General features: G+C 32.8%; 1 protein-coding gene and 2 long non-coding RNA genes across 6 annotated transcripts in view; 1 reads left to right on the plus strand and 2 right to left on the minus strand.

Moving 5' to 3' along the window:
• LOC101742171 (hydrocephalus-inducing protein) overlaps positions 1-11,834 on the minus strand; it is a 61,134-nt gene extending 49,300 nt beyond the window's left edge. For 2 of the 3 annotated variants that reach the window (XM_062668275.1, XM_062668274.1), the window contains exons 1-9: positions 11,655-11,834; positions 10,932-11,141; positions 9,888-10,086; positions 9,330-9,468; positions 9,089-9,213; positions 2,241-2,423; positions 1,350-1,558; positions 1,008-1,245; positions 158-362 (exon numbers count right to left, since the gene is read on the minus strand). In XM_062668275.1, coding sequence (XP_062524259.1) covers positions 158-362; positions 1,008-1,245; positions 1,350-1,558; positions 2,241-2,423; positions 9,089-9,213; positions 9,330-9,468; positions 9,888-10,086; positions 10,932-11,141; positions 11,655-11,750 — 1,604 coding nt within the window. In that variant the 5' untranslated portion in view covers positions 11,751-11,834. The remainder of the gene's footprint in view (positions 1-157; positions 363-1,007; positions 1,246-1,349; positions 1,559-2,240; positions 2,424-9,088; positions 9,214-9,329; positions 9,469-9,887; positions 10,087-10,931; positions 11,142-11,654) is intronic. The other variant, XM_038010570.2, reaches the window with a different exon arrangement.
• On the plus strand, positions 2,840-7,252 carry LOC134198802 (uncharacterized). Of its 2 annotated transcripts, XR_009973003.1 has the most exons (5): positions 2,842-3,221; positions 3,464-3,615; positions 3,988-6,216; positions 6,462-6,613; positions 6,975-7,252. It is a non-coding gene; the product is annotated as an uncharacterized LOC134198802 (long non-coding RNA). The 2 variants fall into 2 exon arrangements; XR_009973002.1 differs by having other exon boundaries at positions 2,840-3,615.
• LOC134198803 (uncharacterized) lies at positions 7,250-8,642 on the minus strand. The gene is made up of 4 exons (XR_009973004.1): positions 8,368-8,642; positions 8,038-8,284; positions 7,739-7,933; positions 7,250-7,566 (listed from the first exon to the last, which is right to left on the minus strand). It is a non-coding gene; the product is annotated as an uncharacterized LOC134198803 (long non-coding RNA).
• Positions 11,835-12,048: the final 214 nt, after the last annotated feature.

Below are 12,048 nucleotides of genomic sequence, written 5' to 3' on the forward strand. Positions count from 1 at the left end.
ATAAGTTATATAGGTCGTGATAACGTTAAAAAACCATAATGCGTTAAATTTGTTATTTATCGAAGTAGTTATTGAGACACGCGTTAACATATACATATGTACCTGAGCCCTTCAAATTATTGAACTTTCATTTAGTATAATATCAATAAAATCTTACTTTAGGTACAGCTTGAGAACAATATCAGTGTCTCTGATTGTGAAATTGACTTCTTCGAAATATGGTCCTTGATTCGAATTACAAAATGATACGATGAACGTCTCCTTATCTCCGGCTCTCAAACAATGCCGTTTTGGTATACAATTTATGACACTTCCAAATAGGGGTGGTATTTCTTTATACTCTATCACTCCATTTATATGCCCTGATAAAATTCAAACATGAGTTCGTGAATTCTAAGCATTCTTTTCAAATTTAAAACAAAATTAATTAGATGAAAAACATACATATTGGTAGTAATTGACAAATCTAAAACGTTACGTATTTCGAGACATTTACTAAAATTTTAAAATCACACTATGGTCGTAAATAAACTAACTATTAGGTAACTGTCTATATTTATTATTTATACAGAACACCTTTAACTATTCTTATTTCAAACAAAATAAGATTATTTTTAAAAGTGAAAGAGTATATGTATGTACTTATTTTACAAAGCAATGGGTAGATGGTTTTTTGGAGACAATTCTCGACCTGGTGACTTGGTGAGATTTTTTCTATATTGCGGTCCAAGATAAGCCGGCATGTGGCTCACTTAACATTGAATGGTTTCTCCACCCATGATCACCCCCACCGGGCAGCATACAACCGTAATTTTTTTTTTCTTAAAAGTAGTTTAAACAGAGAGATATCAAAGAACTGAAAAACTCGATTTTTGAGAATTCATTCCAGAGCCTTCCAAGCTTCATTATTTTAGAGTTGAACTACATCCAATAATAGCATTTGGCACGAACGAATACAGAGTGGTTACATTTAAAATGTTCAGTTTCAAAATCCCAAAACTACGAACCTCTGTTAATAGCGACCACTTCGTAGTTATAAGTCTTGTTAATATACACACGATCCATATTGAGTGTCTCTAAGTTTAAATTTATTAGGGGAGGCATAGATGTTCCGACCATTGTCAACGGTACGCGATCCGCAACGCCTTCAATGTCTAAATACAAAGACGCATTTATTTCACCTAGTTCCTTAGGTGCAAACGTGACAGTAAGGTCTGTTGATTCATTGGGCCAAAGCTTTCCTTTCTGTAACACACGTTAATTAGAATACATAATACACTTATCGCTTGATCTGAATTAATCTGAATTGATCTGAATAAAAATAGTAATTTATCGTATAAATAACTAACAATTGGATTAATAGTGAAATGCATGTTTTGAAAGAACAATTTTTCGTCAACTACAAGTGCCTGTACTTCATCAAAAAATATCCTCGTGTAAACTCTTTCATGTTCCTCGCAGCTCATGATACCGTATTGGACTAGTTTAGCAGACTTTGCGGATTCCTTGTCTTTTAAATTGTAAAATATTTTAGCAAGCTTTACCTTTTCTTCAAAATCTGAAATGATAAACACAAACTTTGATGTATTATGATAGAACATTAGAAACATTCTTGTTGACGGAGTGGACGGAGCTCAAAAACAATACCACATCAAAGTGCCCCCGAACCCGAGATCGAAGTCTCAATTTCATAGAACACTTAGCGGCAGAAACAGCCCAGATCGGTCGCATACATACGGGCTTACATTACGCCATGCCACACCAAATATGCTTTCCAATTTCATAAGGTCAGGTGGGCTAGCAAAGGCTCACCCAGAAAGAGTGGGATTAGCTAACAGTTGTCCGAGCGCCACCGAAGGAGACCTAAGAACTCGAGAGCAGCCGCTTCGCGGATGAATTTACTACCGGATCGGAATTCTCAAGCTACTGACCTATAAGTGATATATTACTAAATTATAATAATATCCTTGATGTTCGCAAATTTACTACTTCTTAAAAAAAATCCACTGCTTAATTTAATAAACCAATATTTAGGTTAAACTTATGTTTCTTTTGGCTTTCGCATGCTATTAAGACTTTTTTTGCTGTCGTGGAATATAACTGGACTAGAAACATCAATCTAATCTGCAAAACTTTTGGTCAACGTTTTTAATGTAGCTCTTGTAAAGCCAATAAAAAAAATATAAATATTATAATAAAAATCATTGTTAAATTTTTCAAAATTCAAATATGCAACTAACCATGATACACAGATTCATTTTTCATACACATATACGTAAGTAAATAATTGGATTTGTTAATAATTTTCAAAGTTTGTTGACGAACCATAGTGTTGTATGTATCTGGGAAGCGAATTATTTGTTTCTCCAATTCAACGGAAACAATTTGACTGGTTCCATTTAGTTGAATTCTAAAACGTTCACCTAAAGAAAAAGTACAATTACTCTATTCGTAAATAAATATAACATAAAAATGATGTTTGTAGTTTCATTTGTTTATGTTCGTTGGCGTTTAAAATATCATGTAAATAAATTAAGTTTCAACTTTGTAAGTGTTGGTTATCTGAAGGTTAATTTATTTACATGATATTTTAAACGCCAATACATATTTTCACGACGGGTGGCGCGTTAGTTGTAACAAAAGATTACATTTGATTTACGGCCGTTTTCAATAACCTATCTATCCCTAGTTTCGGTTACTAAAGATAGACAAATCTATATTTTTGTCCTTACTTACGTTCCAATAACCTATCGACGGGCAGCAGTTCCTATCGGAATTATCTATCCATCGTCGGGAGGACGGATAGCCTGCTAAAGATAGAATGCTCATACAAATCGTGCTTACTTCCGTTTCAATATGAGTTTTAAGTAACTCTCCGGTAGGCAGCGCTATCTCTAGTATGGGCATTCGCTTATCTGTCAAAATCGGCCGGTTACATGTTTATCTTTCGAAAGTAAATCGCTATAATTTAATAATTGTTTCTCTTCATATTGGCATATTGTAGCAGTGATGATAGTGATATGGAATTATTTCAAATGATAATGGATTGTGATGCAGATAGTGATAGTGAGGCCGATATCATATGGTTAGGAAAATAAAGATCGTCTGAATTACATGGCGAAGATCAATAATTACGAATTTGACTATAGATTTCTGAGCAAAGGTGTTGTGAATGAATTGATTAATTTAATGAGACCATATTTGAGTGTAACGTCAAAAAGGTAAGATAAATTTTAACCATAAAAGTACTCGTTATTACAACTTATATTTGTTTATAGCAATAGCAAAATTATACCTAATTTTTGTTGTGTTACAAAATCACACTCAACAGGAATTCTATAATACTGCTGGATTCCCATGGTGCCCTAAATGACATTCATATACTAATACAATAACCTGGTAGGCTATTTACCTTCATTCTTATTACACACTGATACCTCTACATTTTATATTTGTGTTACAGATTCAAATATAGGAGAGGAATTTAGAAATAGAAAAAGAGTATTTTGAATGTGTAATTTGTGTGCAATGCATCATTGATGTTTCAAAATGTTGTTGCTTGATGGCCTGGGTCTACTCATGATACAACTATAATTAACCATTCCGATTGAAAAGGTATTTCTTATTTATATTACCTTATTTATATTATTATTATTATATATTAGTATTATATTTTTATTTATTTATATTATATATTTAGGTGTTTATATGAATTTAATATGACACTATTATAATAAATTATATACATATCAAGAGAACATTGATAACAAGGTGGACTTGGAAATTGCTATTTGCTTGCCGATAGAGGCTATCCCCACAACCCTATCTTTTAACGTGATTAATTAACCCACATACTCAATCGGAACGATTTAAAATGAATCACATATTAAAACAAGAAATACTATAGAGAGGTAATCTTTTTTTTTAGTTAAGAGCTTGTTATACTGTATTGTAAAATAATTTAAGCGAATAATGTATAATTTTCAGATGCATTGGTGTTTGTAAAAGAAGACTCCCTGTACATCATTGAAAAGTAGATTAAAACTAGAAAATATGCAAGCTGTTATTATAGCTGCCATGCTGCATAATATCGTCAGAAGTATGAATTTAGAGGAATTAGAATCAGAAATTTCAGTCGCAGATACATTACAGGAAAATAATATAATTGTTCGTAACAAATTTTCAAAACTTACATCTGAAATACAACTATGTACTTATAAATAATTGCTTCCAAAGATAATTTGTAAAATAAACTCCAAAGATAATTTGACTATTTTTTATTTTCCAAAATGATAATTACATGGTAGTTAGTACATGCAAGATATTTAATTTAGAATTTGTACATATACTTAAAAAACTATCTAACATAAAATTATTATTGCCTACTTAATTTATGAAATTTAATATTCCTTTTAAGTAATTTTTAATTTTTTAAATTATCTAAATCTAACTTAACTTTTGCTACAACAATCTCCTTTTCTTTATTTTCCAAGTCAAGTCTCTTTTTTGCTATTAGATATTCTGCTAATGCATTGTCCCTATGCTAGCCTTGCATTTCTTTTCTTCCATCTTGTTTCCGCTTGGCTGTAAAAGTGTTAAAAATATTATATGTGACCTACAACAATGTGCATGCTTTATCCAAAATTTCATCTGCAATCCTTACCACCTCCAGCCTGTAACAAAGAGCATAATTATTTCAAATACTACGGCAACCTGAAGAAAAAATCATGTTTATCAATGTGTTATTAGAGACAAACAATCAACTAATTATACTAACCTTACTAAGGTTGTTTCTTATGTTGCCGTAGCGTTCTTTAAATTTTCCCATTTTAGTCGAAGCTGCGATGGAGTTCGTGGGAAACGACGAATCGACGAATTAAAATCATTTACAAGGGTTTGCCAAGCCTGCTCCTTCAATTTATTGTTTGTGGCATTTGTTGCCTTATTATTGAAATGTTTTTTCGCCGCCACAAGTTCTGCTAGAATCATCGTCTCATCTTTTGTCATGGGTGCTGCCTTTCTTGACTGAAAAAGATATATTTTCTAAACTTGAACTCAAAGTTTTCAAAGTAAAATTATTATTATCAATGTAGTTCATAGATACTTACAGAATTCATTTTATTTCACTGTAGCTCTTTAATTATAAACACACTTAGAATTATAAACGAAAGTTTTAAAGCGTTTTGGAGGTAAGTCATCATCTAATATAGTAGGTAAACAATAGAAAAACAAACAAAAGAAACTAATCACTGCTTATTGGCAAACGGACTGTCAAAACGTTTCGTTTCATAATTTCGACTAGGATAAAAATAGCAATACGTCCAATTTAAAAAAATCTACATGTGTTTTTATTACTTTTTGTTATAAACAAATGTGTTTATGATAGTCTACAATATGCTGGTTAAATTATAGTTATAATTTAGAATAAAATAAAATAAGTCTTGATCCTGATGTTGTTTCGTATTTGTAGTAGAACGAAACGTATCAAGAGGCTCGGATAAATCGGAGGGAAGAAGCTATCTACTGTTGGTTAAAGAGAGATAGCACTTATCCGTGATTGTGAAACGCAAACTAAGGACAGATACGCTCTTGCTGATATTCGGAGATAGCTATCTATCCGAAAACTCAGATACGTTATTGAAAACGGCCGTTACGGCCGTTTTCAATAACCTATCTATCCCTAGTTTCGGTTACTAAAGATAGACAAATCTATATTTTTGTCCTTACTTACGTTCCAATAACCTATCGACGGGCAGCAGTTCCTATCGGATTTATCTATCCATCGTCGGGAGGACGGATAGCCTGCTAAAGATAGAACGCTCATACAAATCGTGCTTACTTCCGTTTCAATATGAGTTTTAAGTAACTCTCCGGTAGGCGGCGCTATCTCTAGTATGGGCATTCGCTTATCTGTCAAAATCGGCCGGTTACATGTTTATCTTTCGAAAGTAAATCGCTATAATTTAATAATTGTTTCTCTTCATATTGGCATATTGTAGCAGTGATGATAGTGATATGGAATTATTTCAAATGATAATGGATTGTGATGCAGATAGTGATAGTGAGGCCGATATCATATGGTTAGGAAAATAAAGATCGTCTGAATTACATGGCGAAGATCAATAATTACGAATTTGACTATAGATTTCTGAGCAAAGGTGTTGTGAATGAATTGATTAATTTAATGAGACCATATTTGAGTGTAACGTCAAAAAGGTAAGATAAATTTTAACCATAAAAGTACTCGTTATTACAACTTATATTTGTTTATAGCAATAGCAAAATTATACCTAATTTTTGTTGTGTTACAAAATCACACTCAACAGGAATTCTATAATACTGCTGGATTCCCATGGTGCCCTAAATGACATTCATATACTAATAATACAATAACCTGGTAGGCTATTTACCTTCATTCTTATTACACACTGATACCTCTACATTTTATATTTGTGTTACAGATTCAAATATAGGAGAGGAATTTAGAAATAGAAAAAGAGTATTTTGAATGTGTAATTTGTGTGCAATGCATCATTGATGTTTCAAAATGTTGTTGCTTGATGGCCTGGGTCTACTCATGATACAACTATAATTAACCATTCCGATTGAAAAGGTATTTCTTATTTATATTACCTTATTTATATTATTATTATTATATATTTTTATTTATTTATATTATATATTTAGGTGTTTATATGAATTTAATATGACACTATTATAATAAATTATCTACACATCAAGAGAACATTGATAACAAGGTGGACTTGGAAATTGCTATTTGCTTGCCGATAGAGGCTATTCCCACAACCCTATCTTTTAACGTGATTAATTAACCCACATACTCAATCGGAATGATTTAAAATGAATCACATATTAAAACAAGAAATACTATAGAGAGGTAATCTTTTTTTTTAGTTAATAGCTTGTTATACTGTATTGTAAAATAATTTAAGCGAATAATGTATAATTTTCAGATGCATTGGTGTTTGTAAAAGAAGACTCCCTGTATATCATTGAAAAGTAGATTAAAACTAGAAAATATGCAAGCTGTTATTATAGCTGCCATGCTGCATAATATCGTCAGAAGTATGAATTTAGAAGAATTAGAATCAGAAATTTCAGTCGCAGATACATTACAGGAAAATAATATAATTGTTCGTAACAATTTTTCAAAACTTACATCTGAAATACAACTATGTACTTATAAATAATTGCTTCCAAAGATAATTTATAAAATAAACTCCAAAGATAATTTGACTATTTTTTATTTTCCAAAATGATAATTACATGGTAGTTAGTACATGCAAGATATTTAATTTAGAATTTGTACATATACTTAAAAAACTATCTAACATAAAATTATTATTGCCTACTTAATTTATGAAATTTAATATTCCTTTTAAGTAATTTTTAATTTTTTAAATTATCTAAATCTAACTTAACTTTTGCTACAACAATCTCCTTTTCTTTATTTTCCAAGTCTCTTTTTTGCTATTAGATATTCTGCTAATGCATTGTCCCTATGCTAGCCTTGCATTTCTTTTCTTCCATCTTGTTTCCGCTTGGCTGTAAAAGTGTTAAAAATATTATATGTGAGTCGACTATTATCAAAGCCGGCAATCTGACTTTTGGACAATTATTGGTAAATCAGAAAAACGAATTATTGACTTTGTATTCCATTGGCAGACACAAAACTCTTCGGAACGACATCTTAGATAAAAACAGGTTAACTACTAACCTTTATTTAATGCAGGTTTTGAACCGTATTCTTTGAAGGAGACGATTATATTCAAATCAATCTGTATTGACATAACAATAACATTTTTTGTCCAAATGCACAGATTGCCACCTTTGATAATAGACGACTCATGTGACCTACAACAATGTGCATGCTTTATCCAAAATTTCATCTGCAATCCTTACCACCTCCAGCCTGTAACAAAGAGCATAATTATTTCAAATACTACGGCAACCTGAAGAAAAAATCATGTTTATCAATGTGTTATTAGAGACAAACAATCAACTAATTATACTAACCTTACTAAGGTTGTTTCTTATGTTGCCGTAGCGTTCTTTAAGTTTTCCCATTTTAGTCGAAGCTGCGATGGAGTTCGTGGGAAACGACGAATCGACGAATTAAAATCATTTACAAGGGTTTGCCAAGCCTGCTCCTTCAATTTATTGTTGTGGCATTTGTTGCCTTATTATTGAAATGTTTTTTCGCCGCCACAAGTTCTGCTAGAATCATCGTCTCATCTTTTGTCATGGGTGCTGCCTTTCTTGACTGAAAAAGATATATTTTCTAAACTTGAACTCAAAGTTTTAAAAGTAAAATTATTATTATCAATGTAGTTCATAGATACTTACAGAATTCATTTTGTTTCACTGTAGCTCTTTAATTATAAACACACTTAGAATTATAAACGAAAGTTTTAAAGCGTTTTGGAGGTAAGTCATCATCTAATATATTATGTAAACAATAGAAAAACAAACAAAAGAAACTGATCACTGCTTATTGGCAAACGGACTGTCAAAACGTTTCGTTTCATAATTTCGACTAGGATAAAAATAGCAATACGTCCAATTTAAAAAAATCTACATATGTTTTTATTACTTTTTGTTATAAACAAATGTGTGTATGATAGTCTACAATATGCTGGTTAAATTATATTTTTTTTTTTTTATTGCCCTTGTAGGCAGACGAGCATACGGCCCACCTGATGGTGAGTGGTTACCGTCGCCCATGGACTTCAACAATGCCAGGGGCAGAGCCAAGCCGCTGCCTACCGAAAGCCTACCTTAGAATAAAATAAAATAAGTCTTGATCCTGATGTTGTTTCGTATTTGTAGTAGAACGAAACGTATCAAGAGGCTCGGATAAATCGGAGGGAAGAAGCTATCTACTGTTGGTTAAAGAGAGATAGCAATTATCCGTGATTGTGAAACGCAAACTAAGGATAGATACGCTCTTGCTGATATTCGGAGATAGCTATCTATCCGAAAACTCAGATACGTTATTGAAAACGGCCGTTATACAGCGATGGTGAAGCGAAATATGGTCAGAGATCAGGAGGTTATACACACATACCGGTCTCAAAGCTTGCAAAAAGCGTGCCAGAAGTTTGACCCAAATTTAATGACTTGAATTTTACTTCCACGTCTACTTTTTCATTGGGCTTCAAATAGAATGACTCCGGTCGAATTGAAAACGGGCTGTGACATATGAAATGCATCACTTTAGTCTAATCTAGTTGTTAGTATAAACAATAGCAAGTAATTTTTAAATATTTCCGATTTATTAAACTTGTCTGCAACGTATTCGTGTCTACCTTTTCGTGCTCAGAGTAAAGCCAGTGGACATATTTCCGATGTTTTTCACTGACATTAGCGCATGACTTTCTGTTTTCACCGGTACAGGTGGAATCGACAATTTATCAGGAAAATTCAGTAGAGGTCTCGGTCCCATGGCTAGAAGAGAAATAATATCTTCAACGTTACCTTTGTTTAGCCTACTGATGTATTTTAAACTAGTTCCTATAGACTGTCCCGGTCACCGAGGGGCCGACCAGTAAATAAACCCATAGACACAGCCCACTGATTTCTCGCCGGATCTTCTCAATAGTTCGCGTTTCCCATCCGGTGGTATATTCTGCGAAGCACTGTTCTTGCTAGGGTCAATGTTAGCGACCCTCCGGGTTGAGCCTCGTGAGCTCACCTACACGTCAAGGATAAGATTAAATAGCCTCTCAAGGCTATTAGCATGTGTAGGGGAAAAAATAGACCTTAAGTTATTTTTATCGACCATTTATACTTCTAACGTGAGCTTTAAAGAAAGACACAACTTACAATGTTAAGCTAGCCAAAATATCTATTTAAACTTAACTCACCTATTAAAGGCAAGACGTACTGATCATTTTCAGTAAAAAAGCTTATTTTGTGAGCGTAATCTTCGTATTGTAAAGGCAAAAAATTTACAATAAATTTGACACTAATCCCAGGAGCCAATCTGGAAATCATCTGACCACTACATGGTTTCACAAAAAAGTATGAAGATTCTTTGAATGCCATATTCAGGAATACGGGTGCCTGAAGAAATTAAGTACATAAGTATTCATAAATGTATAATATTTATATGTAGAAATAAAGGGTAATGATGCTGTTTCTCTTTTGGGTTTCATTCTTCGTTTATTCTTGTAAAGAAAATGTGCTGCTCTTAAAACTTCTGCACTGCTGCGCTCCTTCGTCCATTTATGTCAATAACGATGATCGTACTTTTCATTGTTTTCATGATCAAGATATTATGACAAAATGGGGGCACTTATGAGTTCTAAATTATTACTTTTGTTTATTCACATTGAATAGTATTTATTGGGCACAATTCCGAAGATTAAATACAAATTTGCTTTATGGAAAGTATAAAATTAGTTTTCTTTTTTAGGGACGAGGGGTTGCTCTCTAGCAAGACTAATTTGCTCACTAAGACTCGTAGGCAGATACGAGCTTAGCCAGGAGGAGTTTGCTAATAACAGCTGTCCAAGCGCCTAGATCCACTAAGATGTGTCAAGGCTGTCAACGATGGTTTGTTGCTGCGTGAACCGGATCAGGGGTGTAGTTAGCGACTGTCACGATAAGAGGTTGTCGTGTCGCGGCGCTGTCGCGAATTAGCGTTCCAAAACTGACTTATACTTACGGATAGAATCAAGCCCTAGATCATGGTGTAAATCTATATCCCTCATATATCATGGTGTCACATACGTAGCTACTAATAACAATTTTCAATATAGTGAAATTTACACAAGGGACACGGTAGCTATGAGGACTAAGCGAAAAGACCCCCTATTGCGGCACATATTTACGTTATTCCCATATATATTATATTATTATGTTTATGTTTGTCGTTTACGTTCAAAGAAAGTATTCTATTTTATTACCTTGCTAACGTTTTTAATTGAAAACTTTGCTGTTAGTTTCTCGTTAGGCTTAAAATTTTGAAACACGATAATGCTAGGTAGAAAGGATAATACTTTCTGTGCTAGTATATTCCCACTTGCCAGTAAATTATTAATTTCGATATTATTGAGACTCTGTAATCTCTTTTGACTATCCATCATCATTTCTGTCATATACTCCGACGGGATGATCTATAAAAAACGCAGTTGACCTAATAAATAATAAACACAATATCTACTGAAAATTTTAACAAAAAAATTCGTCAAGCAAAAAGATCATATAGGTACATTTTTAATCACAATTTACGTGATAAGTACACATAAAACTTTTAGTCGGGAATTATGAAACAAAATATATTTATTTCTCCGATAATGTTAGATCTGCTGAATAAATGGGAGACGAAATAATTATTTTATGATCAACAAATGTCAAAATGTTTCATTATTAATTTCCCTCACTAAGCATGTTTAAGAAAAAATAGTATGTGTTGTTTGCATCGATATTCAAAACTGAATTGCGATGGATACACTTCCACTTACTTATTGATGACCTACTACTCATTTTTAAACGATGAAGGCTTAGGAATTCTTAGAGCGGGCTGTCTCGATCTTCGAATACGATCGAAAGTGGCTGGGCACAGCATAAAATGGAATCATTTACATTGCGTTTAATATTGAAAAAGTAGAGGGTATAAAAAATCTTACTGTTTCCGAAGGATCGCCCGTTTTTTTCGAGTGTAACAAGTGGTACAGTTCAGCGGTAAAGTACCCATTCTGCTTAAACCTGTACAAAATATCCATACAGGTTTTTTTTTACAAAACAAATTCGTTCCACTGTTGTTACAATATCGTTGACAACAATAATAATTGTAATATCAAGTATGACAGGACCATAAACAGTCTCTTTAAAACTGACGTGCACTTTTTAAACCAAAAAAGAGATTTCAACATTTTGAGGATCTTCAGCCGCCTTCGAACTAAAAATTTATAAGAATCGATTTAAACTATACTATTTATTTGTAACTATACTGAGACCTTAGAACTCATATCTCAAGGTGGGTGGCGGTATTTACGTTGTAGATGTCTATGGGCTCCGGTA

The sequence above is a fragment of the Bombyx mori genome, chromosome 4 (assembly GCF_030269925.1).
Source record: "Bombyx mori chromosome 4, ASM3026992v2".
Lineage (NCBI taxonomy): Eukaryota > Metazoa > Arthropoda > Insecta > Lepidoptera > Bombycidae > Bombyx > Bombyx mori.